The sequence below is a fragment of the Limulus polyphemus genome, unplaced genomic scaffold (genome assembly GCF_000517525.1).
Source record: "Limulus polyphemus unplaced genomic scaffold, Limulus_polyphemus-2.1.2 Scaffold434, whole genome shotgun sequence".
In the NCBI taxonomy this organism is placed as follows: Eukaryota; Metazoa; Arthropoda; class Merostomata; order Xiphosura; family Limulidae; genus Limulus; species Limulus polyphemus.
Genome location: NW_013666044.1, coordinates 320710 through 343301, shown reverse-complemented (window position 1 = coordinate 343301; position 22592 = coordinate 320710). Strand labels below are relative to the sequence as shown.

General features: G+C 32.3%; 1 protein-coding gene across 8 annotated transcripts in view; it reads right to left on the bottom strand.

The window, feature by feature from the left end:
- Positions 1-22592, bottom strand: part of LOC106458244 (epidermal growth factor receptor kinase substrate 8-like protein 1) — a 163791-nt gene that overhangs the window by 61266 nt on the left and 79933 nt on the right. For 4 of the 8 annotated variants that reach the window (XM_022384389.1, XM_022384388.1, XM_013917723.2 and 1 more), the window contains one exon: positions 16241-16316. In XM_022384389.1, coding sequence (XP_022240097.1) covers positions 16241-16296 — 56 coding nt within the window. In that variant the 5' untranslated portion in view covers positions 16297-16316. Of the gene's footprint in view, positions 1-10042; positions 10174-16240; positions 16317-17505; positions 17525-22592 lie in introns of those variants that run through there. The other 4 variants (XM_022384392.1, XM_013917724.2, XM_022384391.1 and 1 more) reach the window with 2 other exon arrangements.

Below are 22592 nucleotides of genomic sequence, written 5' to 3'. Positions count from 1 at the left end.
TTAACCTCAAATATTAAATTAAATTATTTTATTTAAACACTGTACTCATACCTATTTATGCCTACAGAAACTTACAAAAATAAAAAATGTTTATATTTTGAAGCATAAATGGAACAATTTACAACTCATATAGACTGAACCCTTTGTTCCCATAGATTTATATCAGCTATTTGTATCTGTTCAGTAAAACATTAACTTTTTTTTTCAGTAAGTATCAGAGTCCTCTGTCAAACCCAAAAAAAAAAGTAATGAAAGCCTACTTCATAAATATTTGGTGTCAGATGAAAGAAAGATAGAAAAACATTACAAATGTGTAGAAAATACATGAGAGAAAAGCATAAATACATTACAAAACTTTACAAATGTGTTAAAACAGCATGAAAGAAAAATACAAAAACATTACAGATGTGTTGAAAAATCATGAGAGAAAAATAAAAACACAACCAAAACACTAGGGATGTTTTAAAAAGCACACAAGAAAAACAGAAAAATACTACCAAAATTTGCAGGTGTGTAGAAAAAGCAGACGAGAAAAACATTACCAAAACTTTACAATTGTGTTGAAAGAGCATGAGAAAAAAATTGATCAAACTGTGCAAGAATGGATGGTAAGTTTAATAAGCATGTACAGGGTTCAAAAAACAAATAAAGCCAAGAATGCTACATTACAAAATTATGTAAGGTTGTCATAAGAGTATCTGTTACACTGCCATAAATACCCTCAAAGATAAAGTGCACCATTTGTATGATCATCTACAAACCCTAATAAGCATTTTTGTCAGTGTTTGGGAATTTCAGTCAATGATTATTCAGAAACCACACATACAGAAACAGACTCCAATAAGCTATCTCCTTTACTTCAACTGTATCTTATAGAACTGTTTACACTCCATGGAAACATTATACCACATCCAACAATACTTCACTCTCCTCTGGATCCATAGAATTCACAAGACTACTTCTCACATTCCTGTCCAATAAAATAACCCAACAGATTTTGTAGGGAAAATGCCATAAGAAGTGTTTAACATTCACTTTGAAATTACTTGTCAGGTTATTTCATTTAGTGATCAACAGCAAAACTTTCCATATTTTGGCACATCTAAAAAGTTCACTATAAGGAAGCCACAATAACTAGGAGTCGTTAGCGGTTGCTCATTCCATTCATCTTTGGATATAGAATGGCTTGCACATTTACCTTACTCATGTACATTTTCAGCCTATTAATGTTTTTTAAGTTGAAGACATGGGCATCCAACTGAAACAGAGTAGGGACATATATTTGAGAACTTCCATTCAATTTTATACAAAGCTTCCAACAAGATTGTTAATAAATAGCACTAAAACACTTAACCAAATCACAATTCTATTAGAGCATTAAATGTCAAATCCATCTTAAGATTTAGATAAATGTTAATAAGATATAAATACTAATTCAGCTGATGCTCCATAAAGAATTATAAGATAGGTAATCCAAAGCTGCAAGTTTCAAGTGTGGAAACTAAGAGCATTATACTAGGGCTAGAAAAAACAACAGTATACCAAAAGACATAAGCCATGTCAAAGACAACCTAGTGGAAGCTGTCATCTCGATGCCTATAAGCCATAATTAAAACCAAAGAAACTGTAACTAAGGACCACAATGGAGGAGTTCAGTGCATTACTTAGAAGTAAACATGAAAATTATATTGTATTATTAACCATTCTCTGACTAAGAAGGGAACCTAATAGCCCCAACTATGTTTTTTTGCCTATGTCATTGCAAAATCTTACATTGTGTCACTGACTTTTTCAGTCATATGCATTAATAAATAAGTACTACAATTAAGAACAACAAATTATTTTTGTTTGCACATTAAATATTTTTATTTGGGACTGATATACAGTAGCATTATACTCTAATGCATCGAAACATGTATAATGGTGACTGTTGATCAATACTAAATAAAAATGTCTATTGTGTAAACAAAACTAAGTTGCTGTTTTTAGCTATAATATTTCTTTATTTATGGTTTTACACAAGTATCCAAGAAGAAATTTTAATGTGCAATAATGTCTCTCCTTTGCCATGAATGCCTGGATGCACTGAATGGCTTCTAGCAAGTTTGTTTTAAATGATGACAGCAGACTTGACATTGCTTTCAGCACTCAAGAAGACTTGTATTAAATACATGTATATATTGCCTGTATAATGCACTTGCCACTTTTGTGAAGCTGATAGAATTTATGCTGAAATGACTACAATGAGAGATGTCTAACCTACGTGGGTGACATTTTGGTGTTTGGATGCACCTTTTCAGACTGATATTTCAGTAAATGCAAAAGGCACACTTGAAACTGGAGCAAGTAAAGTATGTACTTATGCATACACTAGTGAAAATGTAGCAACGAACAGTGTCCACCACACCTGCAAAGATCACAAGAGTTATGAACTGTATCCAACCAAACAAAAAGTCATAGCCATCATGTAGACTGGAGAAAATGACCAAGCATTTTATTTTTCAAGTGTGCTGTAGCTGAGGCTCTGGTGTTAACTTGCTCTCAGTTAAACTGTCCATTCATCCTTAATACTGATAACAGTGAAAACTGAATCACTGCAATGTGGTTGAGAAAAAATAATATGAAGAATGTTGTAGTGTTGATGATTGTTGTAAATTTATAGATGGTTCCTGAACACAAGTACTGTATAATGAAGAAATTTTTTACAGTTGTATTATTTGCCATATGCTACCATATGTTAGGAATTCGATTATTTGTGTGGATCAAACATCACTGTATTTGATCATGAACTTCAAAAATATAATAGTATGACTGTTCACTGGTTTACAATGTTGCAAGAGTAGAGTAGTACAGATGGATTATCTCTCTTCTGAATGTCAAGAACCTGGACACTGAACAGTTGTAAGTCATCATAACAGCAATGACAACAAAATGTACATGAGTCACAACTTTACTGATTCATTATGACTCCAAGAAGTACAACTGAAGAAAACAGATCTACACTTAATGCTACTTGCCATACAACAAAGTGAGTGATTACAAGTGCAAGGTGGTGCACTATGTTGATACTACGATTCATATAGGGTGGTGTATATTCTGTGATGCAGCTATTGGTCTCAAGGGTTCTACTTAAAAGATACTTCAAACTTTGAATGAGGACTCCAATGAATTTTATGCACTACTGCCAATGTATAAAACTGGTTTTCTTGGCTACATTCATATCAAGATTTTTAAAGGTGGTAAAAATACTGTACTGTGTGTGCTGTCAAGAGGAAAAGCTGGCCAGATAGCTGTTGGTTCTTAAATTACAGAAAATAGCCCTGGATGTAGTTAATCTCTTAGCAAACACTGAAAACAGTAATCAAAGTGTGCTGGTTGCGATCAATTAAAGTGGAATGAAGTCTATCTATTGGCTGACACTCCAGCATGGTTCATCACTAATAAGTTAGCTAAAAATTAGATAGTGTGATATGAAATGTAATTTATATTGGTTGTGGTTGCCATGTGAATTGCTGATATGCATATTCAATATCATTGCCCACAGCAATATGTGGAATGAATAAGATTTGTATTAGTTGATGTATATGGATTTGCAACATGATAGGTAAAATAATCAACAGAGAAGTGACATGACAATAATGGAATGAAAGTTGAAGATTGGGGACTGGATCTAGTCTCGGTACATGTTGACAACTTAGAGGAAACTTGATTCTGGCTTGACTGGTCCTTATCTTGTTCTTAAACACTTCAACCTATCAAATTACAAATCTCAATACAAAAAACAGGAATTTTAAACTTGTCAACAAGCTGAAGCTGTATACAATAGACTAACCTTTCATATACTAGTGTATCTAAGTACAATTATACTATACATCACATATGAATGTGTTGATGCATGTTGTATTACAAACAAGAATATGAATATACAGATGGTACAATTTTCAAGTCAATGAAGAATTTGTCTAATTTATTGAAATACTTATGTTCAGTAATTACTGCAGTTATTAGCTAGATTATACTGGAAGGGAAATTAAATATGGCAGGTTTTGCATTTACTTAATGATATTAAAATATATGTCATTTATTATATATGTTTGATGCTTCACTGAAGGGGATAAAGGTTGCTTTTTTTTATCTATGACACACCAAGTGAACAAATTTTGGTTTGACTACTTGTTTTTATTGGTGGTAGGGAATTATTATCAGTTGTGGAAAAATTAAATATTTGTAGATCTTGTGAATCTGTCTGAGAAAAGTGAACTTGTGGTTAACAACTTGTTTAAGAATGAAAGGAAACATAGCATATGTAGTGTAGTTTCCTATTAATTCTAATTTTAGTAAGTTTTATTTATGGAACTGAATGAGTTACACACAATGATCCCCATGGGGTGAAATATAGATATCAAATCTACTTTGTCACTTTCCTGCAGGCACTAAGGGTACATGACAGGTTTAGTAAGAATCAGTCCAGTAGTTCACCAGTTATAAGTGGACACACACATATACAGACATTTCTAAACAATGGTTTAAGATTACAAGAGCTGATATGACCTATACTTCAAACCACCAGCTGCAGAGTGCCACAGACTTTAAGTGGACTTCAGAATTGATAAAGCAAAAGAGGAAAAAATGCTAGATATAAAGTAATAAAGAGGGAGAAAAACAAGTTCCTGTTTTGACTGTTTTTTTTTCATTTTCAAAGAGTTAGAAAAAAAATAAAAAGAAGATGCTCATTAATTAGAAACTGTCATAGTTTTGTTGTAAAATTTTTTCCACCACTTAAGACTTTTCAGAGGTTTCATTTAGAAAGACGGCATGTTTTCCATGCAATGAATGCATTTATTCTTTGCTACGTTCTGGCAAAGCATTAAAGTTTTGTGTTATTTACTTTGAATATCTTTATAAATGTAGGTTTATTACCTTTAGTTCTAATCTTTAGTTACTTATTAATACATAATGCTATGGTTCTATAATACAAGTAACATACCAGCTATAAGAAAGAAGAAACAAGTGAAAAAAGGGAAAAACACGTGAGAGAAAGGTGCTCTTGAAAAATATTTTATACCAAGTTTATTAGATATATATGTGGACAGAGAAATATCTACACCATCATGTTCAACATTTAATCAAAATATTACAATAGCAGAATCAGTGTTACAGAGTAAGTTTGAGGCAAATTTTCATTATTTTCAACAACAACCCACCACATGTAGACCTACACTATCCTACCAAAAGTTCAGGGGACACGGGTAGTTATGAATAAAACATGTCTTTATTCCAAGAAATTAATAGCACGTTGGCCCGCCTTTGGCCTTAATGACTACTTCAATTTGTCATGGAAGACTGTCTACTAATTTCTAGTAGAAAGATGGTGGTATTGTGCTCCACTCCTCCTTTAAAGCATTAGTAAGCTCCACTACTGAAGAGTGCCGTCTTGGCTTTGCCCAATTTCTGCATTCCATTTCATCCCAAAGATGTTGTAAGGGGTTGAGGTTGGAGCTCTGTGCTGGCCACTGCAATGTTCCAGTGTTATTCTCTTCAAACCACGCATTCACAATCCTTGCTTTGTGACATGGAGCATTATCATGTTGGAAGGTGTAAGGGCTAGGACCACAAAATTGCCACAATGTACAACACAGAGAATTCTTTAGAACATCAATGTAGGACTCAGCATTCATGAATCCATGCACTGCAACCAGTGGATCTAGTCCATACCCATTTTCCTGCAATCAGAGGTGTGTCCCATGATTTTTGGTAGGATAGTGTATTTCATGTCTCTGCTATACCGTTTGAGTTTATGGAAGAAAGTATAAGATTACAGTTTAAGAAAAAATGACAGTAGCTTTGTTTTCTATCTCACAAAAAGGTATATTGAAAGAGGTTTAAGTAAAGATGATTACTTATGAGAAGTGAGAACTTGTGAAAAGTAGAAAGCAGTTGGTTGGTGTGCTCAACAAAATTAAGTGCAACATTCTGCTACTGCTGCCAAATATTTGGTTCTGCACAACAGCAAATTCTTAGTGAAGATTTTCATTTATGAATCATTAATTATTATAATCCTGTACTTGAAAAGTTTCTTACTGTTCACGCTTATCATGAAAAACACACATATCTGAACAGAATTTTACACCCTCTAAATTATCAATACATTGATCATACAAAGGGTCTCAAATGATTACTCACAAATAACTTCAATTATTAGTCAGTGGCCCTAGATAGCACTGGATATTTTCTTAATATTTATTGTACCAATGTAATTTGGTTGCAAATTTTATGTTAGATACATGAATGTAACTTGGAGTATAGAATTAAGTCAGACACAGTGTTATTTTGCTTTGTTTGAGTTATATTTAAACTATAACATAAGCAAGGTAGACTTAGAATGTAGCCTAGTAGATTTTAACTCCCTCAGAGTCAAGAGAACTGGCTAAGGTTTGTAAAGCTGCTGTCCAGGTTTCAGTAATACATGTAGGAACTGTACTAGCGGCTTGTCCTGTTGCTTTGCCATTGGACCTATGGCAATCAGACAATACTACAAGGACTCATGTGTACATGAGTTGGGGACCATACTAACCTATAGTTGCACATTGCAAGACAATTGCTTAGCATAGTGCTTAGCTATGGAAGATTGTGTAATGGTCTCTAAAGAAACATGTTGGAATGGTCCATCCATTGGTACTTGTAAAACATTTCTTCAAACAGAAATATATGCATATACTGAGTTTTTAGAATGGTCCATCCATTGGTACTTGTAAAACATTTCTTCAAACAGAAATATGTACATATACTGAGTTTTTAGATAACGCAAACAAACTTTATGACATTGGTATAAGAGATGTCACAGTGGCAAGTCAGGTCACTTTCAATCCTGTTACTTGTTGATCTTCTGATTTACTAAAAGCTTAATGAACTTGGTATTTTCAATAATTTGAACATTTTTGATTCTCATTAGCTAGCTAAACAAAAAAAAGGGTTGGCTTACAAAAGGTATAAGTGATAAAGTTAAAGAAAAACATTATACATTTTTGAAGTTTAAATTGACTATAATGAGAGACTTAGAAAATTATAGAAGATCAAAAGAATTGGGCAAACAGGTTATTGGGAAATCAAAAAGGGTATATGATAAAAGGTTGGCTCAAAATATAAAACTATACTTAAGGATTTCTTAAAATACATTAAATGTAAGCAAAACATAAGGATGAGAACAGGGCCTTTGTAGGATGATAAAAAAAGGCTCATATCTAATGATTATGAGATGGTTGGGGGTATTAAAAATCTACTTTTTCTTTTTTTATTAGTTAAAATTTAAGCAACATTCCTCATGTGAACAGTTATTAGATGGAAACAAGATCGAACAAATAATTATCACATTATTTCTGAGCTTCTTAAGAAAAAATTGGAAAGTTTTACAGATGATAATGCTCCTGGGCCAGATATTTTCCCAAGGGTTTTTAATGAGGTTAAAGGTTGGATACATGAGCCATTTGCTACTATTTTTTGTGAGTCCATGAATAGTGGGCAGGTGCTAGAGGATTGGAAATTGGCCAATGTTTTTTTTCAAGGGAGGAGATAAAAAATTGTCCTAATAATTATAGGTCTTACAAATTTACATCAGTGGTGAGAAAAATTTTGAAAGTCTGATAAACGATGCTTTGCAAAGTAATTTAACAAATTTTAAAATTTTGTTAGATAGTCAACATGGTTTCAATAAGGGAAAATCTTGACTTGTTAATATTTTGATATTTTTTGAAGATGTTATTGCTGATGTAGATGAGAGTAAGCTTGTTAGAAAAATGATCTCTATAGAGGTAGGAGATAAGTTGGCTTACTGGATAGAAAAGTGATGGAATGGAAGAAAGCAAAGGGTTGATATAAGGAGTTCAGTCAAAATGGCAAATGGGTTTTAATTATAACAAATGCAAGATAATGCATGTGGGTTATCATAATTTGAATTATATGTATAATTTGGATGAGAATAACTTTAACAGTGTCATGGAAGAAAGGGGTCTTATGTTCTGGTTGATTAATCTATTAAGCCACTCAAGCAGTGTTCTGTTGCTAGTGGTAGGGCAAGTGGAATCTTAGGTTGTATTTACATAAATATTGAATACAACTGTGATGAAGATATAATTTCATTGTATAGATTACTAGTTATACCACCTTTGGAGTATTATGTTCAGTATTAGGCTTTTTACACAGAATTGTTGAAAAGGGTTCAGAAGAGTGTTACTAAAATGATTCCAGCAACGAAAAGATTGTCATACAAGGACAGGTTAAGATCTTTGAAATTGTTTTCTTTGATAAAAAATAAGAGTTCGAGGGATCTGATTGAAGTGTTTAAGATTGTTAAGGGAATTGATAATATTAATGCACCATCTTTTTTTGTATTTAGTAGCAAGAAGGATAGGACTAGGGAACACAAGTATAAATTTTGGCAGGGTAAGAGCTATCATTAGCTAAGGCAGATTTATTTTTATAATAGGGTGGTTATCCTTTGGAATGGGTTGCCTTCAGATGTGGTGGATTCAGTAAATTAAATGGAGTTTAAGGGAAGGCTTAATTAATATTTGAATTATAAGAGCTAGCTTTGACGTTGTTGTTTTTTAAGTTTAGTTTGATAGATGGGACAGCCTAAATGGACCAACAGATCCCTTGTTGTCCTTAAATTTTATGTTATCTTATGTTAAAAGTGCATTGTTTGTATAAACTAAAAAGTAGACATAATGGAAAAATAAAAAAATATATAAAAATACAATATATTCAGACTTAAAACTACAGTGTTTGTGCATTTAAAATTATGCTCACGTATACAAATTGAAAAATAATTAAAACTTTTTTTTAATGCAAGTCACTGTGAAACTTTTATGTTTAAGTATTCTGTATCATGTAACTTCACTGAAGGATATTTTCTGTGTATATTTAAAAGTTTTTATAAGTCTTTGTTATAGGGTATTGTCATGTATATCCTATCTCTTGTAATATATATAAGCATACAGTAATAAATGGTTTACTTACATTTTGTGTGTTAATAAATATAGCTCTAGTGTTTTTGATTTAATAACTTTCTGAACATTTTTTGTAGTCTATGACCTAAGCAGAGGCAGAGCTAGCACAGGAAAGACTAGGCAATGCCCCAGGGCCCACAACACCTAGGGGCCTGGTCTGGTCTTACCTTCTGAAAAAAGAGGCCCCTGAACTGCTTGTTTCACCACTGGACCTAAGAGTTGATTCTTCACTATCATGTTTGGTTACAAAGTGAAGTTTAATTTCATCCTAAAATATGGGACAGACCAAGGATGGTTCTGAAGGAAGGAAGCATGGTGTTGTATGATGTAGATATTACAGCTGTAGCCCTTTCATAACTCATAATATTTCATAACATTTTAAGATATTGTACAGGCTAGCTGTATTTAACAGTCCAATGCACTGAATGCACTAGTCCTTGTCTTTGGTATTGTCTAGTACAGCAATATGTAGGTAATCACAGCCATTGATATCTAAACACCTGGTCAGACTATCTCAGTTTTCTTAGCAATCAGCCTGATTTAACAGGCACATTGGAAGATAGGAGAATCAGAGATTCCTGTGAAGTTGACGTGTTGTTTGTTCTATATGCTTTTATGAAGAAGCTGGCAAGAAACTCAGACCTAGTCATATAAAGCAGTCCTATATATATATATATCATGAGCCACATTTAAGTTACTAGTTACACTGATTTGTTTTGATGTTTTACAGTGTAATGTTCTATATCCAGTCCTTGGTCAAGTTCAGATTAATAACACTTGCAAACATTTTATAAGAACCTCTAGTTATTGTGATACTTGCAACTAGTGGTTACCTATGAACACTAAATATCTAAAAATATAACTTTGCAACTTATAAGGTCACTTCTTCTGGTATACAATTAACAATGAAGCATCATCAATTAAACTTGACACAGCAGAGACTGAAGTCAATTATTATTATTCTAACAACATCTAGATATTTTAAAATATCAAACATATACTTTTATGCCCCTGGTAGATAGATAAAAAGTACTCACATTTTCATTCTCACACAGCAGAAATGATAAACTAGTAGTTAATGAGTCAGTCAGTCAGCTAAATAGGTAAGTATACTATTCAGCAAAGAAACAAATCAAAAGGATGGTATCACCATACTACTTTGCTCCACCTAAGGAAACATTCAAATACTAGGATTTAGATTTATTTATTCTTAACCATAGAAATACTTTCAGGAAATTAAAATAATCATGCAGAACCTAGTAGAATTTACTGAAAGTATCCTTACACTAACCTGAGTTTCAAACCATTTTACAAATACCCAATCTACCCCACTGGATTTCTTTTTTTTTTAAGTGTTGTACTTACTTGGCTACCACTAACTAACTCACTGGTCTTAGCCACAGGACTTCATTCAATGTTGGTCTTTAAAGATAATGCTGAACTCGTATATTAGTTAACAAAGTACATTTAGATACTGCAGGTCACTGATGTTTCTCCTTTAGAAAGTGGCATTCTTTCAATGACAAACAAGTTTGAACCTAGTGTAAGATGACTATTTAAAAAGTTACTTATTACTCTCATGAGTAAAATTTTTTTTGTTGTTTAAAAATGGGAGATAGTTCACCTGAAATATGACAACCACCATCTTTCATTACTAAATTTATGTATCTGATTTACAAAACAACCAGAGAGAAACTTAGATTCTGTTTCTAAAAAAAAAAAAAGTGTTTCTAGTATATCTCTTAAAATCCCACATATAAAAAAAAACTGTTAATACATTAACATTTGATCAAATATTTTGTAAATTGGATCTCAGATTTTGACTGAAGATACTGAGTCATCAATGATAATTATTAAATCTATATACAATGCATCAATAAGATTTTAAACATAAAATTATTTCTTCATCAGTAAAAACTGTCAATATAGTCTTATGCTTTAAACTGTACATTAAACTGTAGATTATAGAATTGTACACAAATGACAGGTAACAAAAGAGAAATATTATTCATCCAAAAAATCATTTGAAGAAATATATTTCCAGCAACAATAAACAAACACTCTATCAGCAAACAAAAGAAAAACTGACCAAATAATATTAAATCTTGATTAGTTTAACAGACATTACTAAAGAATGTAATGTTACATCAGTTCATAAAACTTAAAGATATTGTGTTATCTCCTTCTGTGAATAAGGTATTTAAAGTTTTATATTGTTTTTCAACTGTTTAAGCAAGATGTTGTTTTTTGAGCATTTAATGAACACCTTTATGAATGGAGTGATATACAAAATATTCAGAGAGAAGAGTTCTTGAGAAGAATAAAATTAGGTCTGTAAGAAAGTGAAATTACATTAATTTTGGTTTCACATATAATAATTAACTGCTATTTCAGGACTTAAAGTAAAATAATGGACATTATACATATTGTGTTTTGTAACGTTAGGCAATTAACAAGAGAAAGTGTGATCTCTTCCACCAAGTCTGAGCTGAGTCTCACTTTGTTTCCTTCATCACAATTCTTACATTTATCTATCCTGATGGTCTAATAGACAAACATTTTTCCTATTCTCTAAAGAGAGACTGCGTGCATATCATGGTCATAGGGTAGCAACATAACAAAGTTATAAACACACAGAGTAACAGGTTCTGTAAATAAGGATCATATTTCTTGATATTTGGAGATAAAAACAAAAAAGGTTGTTCTCACCTACATCTATCAGATATCTAACCATCTCTAGATTATGTATTTGTTGGGCCCTTGTCCAAAAGTAATCTTCCCATTTTCCTAATTTACTGATAAATCATAATCAAAATTAACATTTATTCTAGCAATTTTTTCTAATTTTCGAACACTCAATGGTAAAGATGCAACCCATGTGGATGCCTTCAAGCATTTGTAAGTTAACTTGAAGATTATTTAAAATGTTGCCCCTGAATACACTAAACATTTTCCAATTAATGTATAAGTGATATGATCATGGTGCTTTTACAAAAAATTAGAAGCAGTCTGAAGCAGTGCTTTTCAACCTTTTCCAACATCATTCACCCCTATATGTTTTTCACAACAGCTCACTCACCACAGTTTGAAAAAAAAGACAAAAAGGTTCTAAATTAAAATGCAAAAGTGATTTTTATGACTTAAATATACATCAAACTACAACTAGAATGAATACAACATAAAATAAACAAAAATAAATGTATTTATCAAACTAGAATAAATAATAATAATAACTGATGACTTTTTGCTCTTGAATTTGTTGTATAATTCATAATACTCATTCACCCTGATTCTGATCTCATTAACCCCTGGGTGAATCATTCACCCAGTTGAGATGCACTGGTCTAAAGTATTCATCCCCAGCTAATTAAAAATAATTTGAGACTGCTAATAAAAAATAGATACAAAATGAACTACAAGAGGCAGTACGGTTCTTCAAGACTGCTCTTTCACACCCACTCTTGATATAAATATAAAAAATTCAAACCTGCCCTTTGTTTTCCATAAAACAATTGATTCTCTTTCTTAAACTCTTTGTAAAGTGCTGGCCTCCAATAATGCTGAAAGCAACTCATTCCACATGTAAGAAACACAAAATTGTCTTAACTAAGCCTAGGCTGTCTTTTCCAAATCTTAAACTTCTATCCTCTCATCCTATTATGTACAGAATACCGCAAAAGGAATCAGAGGCATTTTTTTGTTTACAAGATTATTCTCTGAACAATTTTTTGATATTTAAAAAGATCAACTGGTATTCTTCATTTCTCATGAGAAAGTAAGTTAAAAGATCTTAAAACCTATCCCTAAAAGAGAACCTTCTATCCCTGGAACCACCAAGTAGGCCTCCTTTGAACCCTTTCCAATGAAACAATATCTTTTCTTTTCCAAGTGAGGCCTATCTAATGATTTTACACAGAGATAATTATATCTTTTGACTTGTCATCAGTATGTCTATAAATACACCCTAAACTTCTTTTTAGCTCTACTACTAGCTTGAGTAATTTATTCACTACTATGCCAAGATCTTTTTCTTCACTGACACTACTGATTGGGTTCCCATCTATAATATATTAAACTTATGTCTCAAATGCAATATCTTGCATTTAATATAATTAAAGGTGATTTGCCCTGTATTTGTCCAACTCATCAACTGTTCCAAATCATTCTGTGGTACCACAGCATCTTCAATACATGTAGAAATACCGAACATTTTGGCTTCTATACTGAGGCCTTCTTCACTCTACAGTCCAATTAAATAATCTTTACCCAACCCCCACCAATGTGATTTTCTTAGCTAACCTTCTGTACAGCACCTTGTGAAAAGACATAACCATTTACATAACCCAGAAAACAAGTAACATCCTCAAAAAATGAGAACAGACTAGTAATGTATGATTTCCCTTTGGTAAATCCATATTAGCTTTCTTCTATGAGATCATATTTCACTAAATAATTTTGCAAACTGTCTTTTACCTGACTCTCTAGGATTTTTACCACTAAAATAGTAAGACTAAGTGGTCTATAATTTCCAAAGTAATTCTTATCATCCCTTTAAAAATGGAATTGAATACTATTTAGCATCTCTCCAATCCTGAGGCACTTGCCCAGTACATGTTGACCTAGAAAAATGAAAGAGAGAAACTGTGTATCTGATATTTGTCCATCTTAAAAACCCTGGGAAAAAACTATATCTACTCTTGATGCATTACCAGTTTCACTGCCAATCAAATCTCTAATTTTCCTACAATTCTGCAGATCTTATTAATAGTTTATATTTATTAAACTTACGGCATTTATCCCTCCCTGATTTTCTCCTTTATGTCTTTAGTAAACTAGTCAGGTTTGAACTTCATTGTTATCTGTTTCTTCTTTTTAGGAACAAGCCTATCTTGAATGTATTTTTAAAACTTTCTTGAATCTGTTGTCCATCATCTTTTAACTCATTTCTTAATTCAATAATTATAAATCTTGTATCAGAGCTTCAAAACTGGCTTTCTAAAAAATTAGGAATTAAGATTTTATTTAATTTTTATCTCAAAATGTAGCAAAACATCTAACTTAACTATGCAATGACTACTCTTTGCAATATATTCCTTCAATCAACTCTTGCAACCCATGGATAAAGAAGCAGGATTACATTTTGAATTACATACTTGACAGTTCTACTACCAATTCAGTGACATAGATAATTAACAAACACTCAACTTCTCAGCTCCATTGATGCTTGAGACACACACTGAGGGTGGATATGGGAGGAGGTTTCAGAAGCACCATAATACCTTAAGCAAAACTTTAACATGGTTAAAGGAAGTTATATCTGTAACAGTTATAGTTACAGTAATAACCAAAAAATTTAATAATTTGGGATACTAAATAATGAAGTGACTTAAATTAACATAAATTGTAAACAAATGCAGTTAAAGTGTGATAAAATCTGAAAATGCTGAAAAATGGTTAAGTCAATGCAAGAAAAGAAAACAATGTGGTCAAGTTTTACATAAATGATTATCATCAGAAATGCATGAAGGTCATTTTGCTAATTAACATATACATAACAAAAAGTACTCTACTTACAAGCTAAACGTGAGCATGAATGGACTCTTATCTTTTTCTGTGGGAATACTAACAACCTTAAAAATTTTAAAACCTAGGAGATTAAAGTGATTTAATATACAACACTTTACAAATTACATATTACTATATCATTAACAAGTGGTGTCTAAATTACATCTTGTAGAACTGTGCACCATCTTTTATGAACACAGGCAAAATATAAGGTGGAACAATGGTGTCAGTTTTTAACTTAATGTCTGAAAATGTTCAATACATCTTAAACATGATCAGTTTGTTTCATATACGAAATATCTATTTTAAATATATACAATATCATAGGAAACACATCGTAAATTTATAACTGTTGCACTATGAACTATATGCTGTGTATTCTAAACCATATTTTTTGCCTAAAAGACAACGTTTCCATATTTTATCATTACTGCATAGTAAGCTATAACTGAGAGCTAAATAACACTGAAAACAATTTTCCAGTATAGAAACAATAACTATTAACTACTGAATATTCATTAGTGAGAATAATAAAACCAGCATGAATATTGTGTATATGCAGAGTATTTTTTCTAGTCCAAATCAACACTCCCACAGAAGAACATATTGTTCAGTAAATTTTATTTAACTACATATTGTATAAATTTGAAAGTTTTAATACTAACATAGCTTGTTAACAATATTTATATCTTACAAATGTTGAAACAGTGACAAATAAATACGCTTCATTAGCAACATAAAATTCTAAGTCATTATAATTATCATGTGTAACAGAACTGTAAAATACATGTGTTTGTTTTCCAACTCATCGAATGAAAATTTTAATACAATGTTTCTGTAGAAAAATTGTCCAATAACCTGTATTAACAAAATCCTATAGTAGCCTGCTATTTAAAAAACTTAGGCTTAATTTTGTACACTTGGAAATGATGTTTTCAGAGATGCCAAAATTCAAGAAAAACTGAGAGGGTGGATTTCTGTCTCAGAGGATGTGAAGGAGGGAACCTTCAATAAAGGAAGACTGATGTGAAAAGAGGTATATTGCCTCTGGTAAGGAGAGTGTCTGAGGGCCTCCTCCAAATAAATTTTAGCATTTTTTTTTTTTTTTTTTTTTTGCTTTTTCCTGTTATGTGGTTCATTTGGGGATAAAACCATAGATTAAAAAAAGTCTACTTTGGTTCCAATTTTGCATTGGCAGGAGAAAAGTCTCACGAAAGTGGTAGGTGAGGACTAAATGCAATAAACTTAGTATATCTACATTTTATATTATATTCTTGATTTCTATAACATATACCAATCTTTAATATCACATCAGTGTCATCAACTAGTAATCTTAGGTGAATATTATATAACATGTATTTTAGCTGTATGTTATTTATTGGGTATCATGGGTAGTTTAGACAACACAATGCTGTTTGTGATATCATCACTCATAATGCTTATATTTCTGTATAAAATAAATTCTGAGTAAGCAAACTGGATTTTCAGCATGGTTTTTTGTTCCTGTAAAAGTGATTAGGTTTATTTTTGTTTCCTAACACTGTTTTCATTTCCATGAACTGGGAAGAGGTTACAAGTATTTTATTCTGTCAAAAGAAAGAAGTTGATATCTTGGACGAAATATATTTTATTGCATAAAAACAGAAAAGTAGCCACAATTGGATATTTACCTTTGTTGTGAATTCTGGCTGTTCTGAATGTATGGTGAACCAATCACACCAGGCATTGCTTAATCATCTCTAAAAACTGGAACATAAAGAATAAAAGAATTTAAATCATGTATAAAATACTTGCAGAACAGGTCAAGAATTTCACAAATTATAATTTGGAGCTGAAACTATGAGAAAAGTTTGTTTGTTTTTACACAAAATTAGCAAAATCACACAATATTATCTAAATTTCAATATGTACATTTTACAAGAAAGTGTGAAAACTGTATGTAGCTATGATTACACAGGAGATTTCCCTAATTCATTGATTCTTGCCACAATAAGTGTCTAAATTATGTATATTAAACATACACACTGTCTCAAACATTTTAGATATTATACAATTTTTACAATTTCATTTTCTCTTAAGAATAAAATTTCATAGCAAAAAATAGATATCAAAACCTATGCCAGAAAATAAGAAACATTCAAAATTTCCCCAAATTATTAATTTTGGGGGGAGTTTCAAAGGAAACATGACTAAATTATCTAAGACTAAAGTACCCCAATATATTCAGGTATGCAACATAATTAAAAGTAAGAAATTTTAAAATATTTCATGATTAACTGCTGTTTAAATTTCAACTTTTGTTCAGTCAAGTAAAAGTTGAAAATAAATATTTGAGAGAAATAAGACTTCCAGAGGCTTTGCTTGAAAGTTAAATAAACAACAATGTCCACTTGCTTCTTTCAGTGATGCTTACACTTACAGATAGTTAAGACATATAGCAGTATTTCTATTCACACAGGACATAGGTAGCAGTACTTCTTTTCAGACTATAGCATAGCAAACTGTGAAAATATCACTTGTTTCATATATATACATGTATTGTTGATTAATTTAAACTGTAATTTCACCCTTTAAAGTTTAACTATAAATGGCAAACAAGAGAGCAAAAAGTATAAACTATTAAATTAGATAAACTGTAAGCATTACCAATAGATATAAATGATAATTTTAAATTCAGTAAGAAATTACATTTTGTAATAAGGAGGTATAATATTAAGCAAACTGAAATATTTTGCATTAAGTGATCAATTAAATTTTGTCTGCATTAGTAAAACAGAAGGCATTTGAGGTTGCACTCCTATCCCCTCTTCCACAAATACCGCATATGTAAACTCTGGCTATTTTGGAAATTATAAAATGAATAGATTTTGAATTCGAATAACTATGCGAACAGCAGAATAAATATTTGTTGTTCAACATAATGGCACTAACTGACTTTTGGTTTTTTATGGTCTTTAATGGTAGATATTTATGGTTGGGTGAGCCCGAATTTCTTCACAGCAGTGCCAGTCTTAACTGCAAGCGAGCACGCCTGGAGCTTTTAGAGGCCTCACACTGAGAGTGATACGTCAAAATAAACATTTAAAATTAAAATGTCTTTATCATTTTTATCTTTTGCAAAAGTGCAACATGGTTTGTGATGTTTAATCCCTTAGTGTAAAGGTTAGGCACTTAATTCGAGCCTTTAATATAAAAAAAAAGAAAGAAATTCTATGGAAGGGAGAAAGTTTCCCTAAAAACTCACAAGTACTCAACCTACCAATATGATATGTGGTTTGATTACCCTGCTACTTGGGGCCTTTCTATAAGGCCGGAACTTCTTCCCATAAACATCACAGAGCAAATGCACAAGAAATAATTTTAGAATACTTCTGTGTATATATAGCAAACATTGCCTTACGATTTCTGTATATTGGACAACATAGATCTTCAAGACAATTGCTACAAACATATTTGGTATCTGATTATTTGTTTGTTTCTGATATCCGCTACATAAGGGCTATCTGCACTAGCTGTCCCTAATTTTTAATTGATAAATTAGAAGTAAGTCAGCTTGCCAACAGACCAACCGCTAACTCTTGGGCTATTCTAATCGAATAGTGTTATAACGCACCGACGACCCTAAAATGCGTAGAGCGATTTTTGCGAAAACGGGACGTGAGCCATGGACCTTCGGATCCAAAGCTCATCATGCTAACCGCTAGGTCACGCCTGTTAATTTGGTGCCCAAGAACAATAAAATAATGTACATTTTACTCTCGGATTTCCTTTTGCCTAAATATTTGAAGTCGAAATATCAACAACTTGATTCGATCTTTAAACTTAAAAAAATTTTAATTCTCAGTAGAGGTCTAAACACACTTAAACTAAAGCGCATGAACTTATGAATAGAATCTGTTGATTATGGCGTTTAATAACTACTCACACATTTTGAAAAAGAAATGAAATACCATAGTCAACAAAACCTCTCCACGAGTTCAGTTTCAATGTGTGTTTAGGTATTGACAACTTCTTTTTCAATTGTAGTTATTCACTTTCATACTTATACACAATATAAAAGCTCACATATTACCGAAACTGACATATGACTGCTAAATATAATACTGATGAAGTTTAATAAATCTTTCTTTAAATTACTACGACCACGGTGTATGTCACTTTTACCAATGATAAGAAACATCTGCCCCTTGGCTGGTCAGCGGTAAGATTACGGACTTACAACGCTAAAACCTGAAGTTCGATTCTCTTCGGTGGACAAAGTACATATAGTCCATTGTGTAGCTTTGCGCTAAAACAACAAGAAACAATCAGCGAGTGATAATGATTATATTCTAATACTAATAGCAGAATTACTTATCACACGCATGGTAAGACATGGGAGATGTTTGGGGCTGAAATGGGGGAAGGGGGCAAAATACACTTAAATAACGTTAGGCTTCATAATATTGTTACTTTTGAACGTACAAAAACGTATCAGGCTAGTTTCCTGACAGTTTTAGATACGATTGCACGGCAGTGTTATTTCTCAATAGAAAAAATAAAATAAAATAATTGGTGGAAACATATACTTAATAAATTTATGTAGGTTTCCTATAACATCTCCACAATATCGCCCCTGCAAACCGCATTCTATTAACCTAGATCCCACCTTGGGCCTAAGTTAACTTTGAGGAGGGTCTCAGGGAGGAGAAAACTTCCACGCCCAGTATACGTTGTGTATCCTTATCTAAAAGTAGCCATAACTTTCAGCCACCAATTTCACCTGCTGGTAAAATGCCAAACATTCCACGCCCAAGGACAAATTAAGACAGAATTTTCAGTCTAGAGTTTGGTAGTGGCAAAGTAACGAGGTGTTTGTTATTTTTCAAAACAGAGTATAAAAATTGCAACTAAAAGTTACACTGAAACAATAAGGGCATTCAGAAGGCTTAATCTTTTGGAATTAAACACAATGACATGTTGTATTAATGGCTATTTGGTTGCACATTTGTCCAAAATGCCTTTTTGCATATCCTCACTTATGAAATTTGTTTGTTTATAAACGTTTTCATTCTTGTCAGACAAAATTTATATGAAGAAAGGCCTGCTGTGAAACACCAAAATAGTTTTACATTAAGTTTCGAGAGATTATGAATATTTTCACATGCTTAAAAACAACACAATATATAGGCGCAAGATACTTATTGTATGTAAATTATGAAAAAAGGGAGGAAAACACACAAATAAGTGGGTAAGGAACGAACCACCGAATGTAGCACATTTTTTAAATAATGAAACTAGATCCTAAAAGCCCCCCTCCCCCCAGTGTCACGGCGGTATGTCTGCGGACTTATACCGTTAGAAACTGGGTTTCGATACCCGTGGTGGGCAGAGCACAGATAGCCCTTTGTGTGGCTTTGTGCTTAATAACAAACAACAACAACAGTTCCTAAAGATATGTTTTGCCTCGTCGAAATCCAACATGGTTTTCACTATCAATATTTCTTTTGAAACTAGTCTGTACGAATAAAGTTTGATTTCAAACAATTCTAAGAACTTCAACAATAAAGTTGATATATCTTGCAGTGACTTCACCGCTTGTCGAAAATCGAATCAATCACAATTAAGTTGGGGAATATCCTGTTTTAATAAATTAAAGTTACGCCAAGGTTTATTCATGATTCTCAAGTTAAAAAGCTAGACACGAGACACGGAACGTTTGTAAGAAACACGCCACCCTATCCCAAAGCCCCCTCCCTTCTCGTGGCTCAGCGGAAACCTGAAAGTTTAGAACACTAATAATTCGGTTTCGATACTTGTAGTGGGCACAGCACATATAGCCCATTGTGTAGCTTTGTGCTTAACAAATAAACGATTCACAAAATAACAGACGATCTTACTTTATCAGCTATATACTGCCCAGCGAGAAATAATTCTGTATTTCGTGAATACAAGTATTCTCAATAAAAACTTATTAAACAGGCGATTTACAGGAACAATAACAGTTTCACTGTGCGTTTTTAAATAGTTTTACATTCCGTTTCACAATATTATGAAAATGTTCATATACTCATAAAGAACACAACTTATAAGCATGAGATCTTGATTGTATGTAAATGATTTGCCTACATAACAGATTTTCACAACTTTCGGTTTCATAGGATTTTAAACATTATATAAACTTGTATAATTCTTCTTGATCTTGGTTGTATTGCTTTGAGTTATTATCACATTCTAGATATGATAACACATCAGTACCAGTACATGTGACTACTTTAATTACACAGGCCTGCGAATATAAATTTCATAAAAGTTGTTTTGGTTTTAATAACGGATTCACAATAATATTCGTTTTTCTATCACGTAAGGATTTTTTACAAATCAGGAAGAAGAAAACAACTCTTACTTAGATCAAATTATTATTTCGTTTACCACAATGAAAATGCCGCACAAATGCAGATATCAGTCTACAAACTAAATTTACACTACATTCTGGTTTTTACAAACAAACTTACATGTCGAGTTTAAGACAGTGTATCTTCAACATTTTTATACACATAAGACTTGGTAACACCATGTATTTTAGGTACCTACCTCTTCCGTACTGCATGCCTCACCGAGCTATACGATGGTTAACGATTCTGCTAGCCTCTAAAGCAAGGTTTCACGACCTTTCTTATTTTGAAAAACGACATGATTCTATAACTGAATATTTTCTGATGATGAACCAGAACCTGCTTCAGTTCCTTCAACATGGCTTTAAATGGGTAAATAACCCCGGAAGTATTCCTGTTTCGCCAAACTTCCGTCTAAGCTTTACCAGAACGCGTATACATTTTACCGTGAGAGATGAAAATAGTATGCTACGAGAATTTAAAATGTTCTGTGTCATTAATTTAGTCAAGTGTGTATATAATATGTAAATTTTACGGTGAAGAAAATCTTGACTGTTGCTTCCATGCTACAACTACAACAACAAAAAACATTGATACCAGGATTATCTACGTAAGTACACACTTTACCTTTCAAATTATCGACTTGTTAATGAAGTTTTCCAAGTCTAGTTAAATAACCCTGACAAAAGTGTGCGTTAAAAGAACTTTAACACCAAATTTTCCCAATAACAAGAAACAACCCCCCCCCCGGTCGAGTCAGCGGTAGGATACATATATTGTATCATATTTATGTCTCCGCAGTGAGACTTACTGTTTTTTTTTCTTCTTTCTTTCTTCTCCCAAACACTTCATTTCTCGGCGAATTTACATAAACTTTGGTAGGATTATACTTTTGTCCAACACGCCCAGACAACTTTTTCTTCTTCTTTATGAGTTAGACCTTTTTTAAAAAAATTTATGGGGTCAAAGGACAAAACTCAAAAATGTATATTTTGGGCTCCTGTGCTGTCATATTTATAGCAGTCAATATGAAAATTGGCACAAATATAAATTCTCATGCGCCCAACACATTGACAAAAACACACACATAATTTTGGGGATTTGGGTCAATTACACGGCCATATTTTGACCAATTTACAAAGATACGTTTCTACAGCTCCCACGCATTGAAAAACAAAAACAGTGGACTTGCCCATTTTTAGTAATTATTTCGGAGGTGTGGGTGAAATTACTACAAAAAGAATAATTTTAAGTTTTTTGACAATTACTCCGCCATATTTCGGCCAATTTACATGGGATTTATTACAAAGATACTTTTTTTACAGGCCTCATAACATACATACAAAAATGGGGGATATGCCCATATTTAGTCATTTTAGGATGATGGTCAAAAGATTAAATAAGCCCATAATTTTAGGGGTTTTCGTCAATTACTTAGCTTTGCTTCAACCAAGTTACACGGAATTTGGTACAAAGATACTCTTCTTTGCAGGTCCCAAACAAAGATATAGAGAATTTTGGATTTTTGTCTTTTGTTCAAATTTTAAGTAAGTAAAGTACTGTTGCGTCATCGAGGTCACGTGACTGGTGTGGCGCCACCTATTTGCTAGAACTATCCTGTACCTTGGCGAATGCTCTAATATTTACT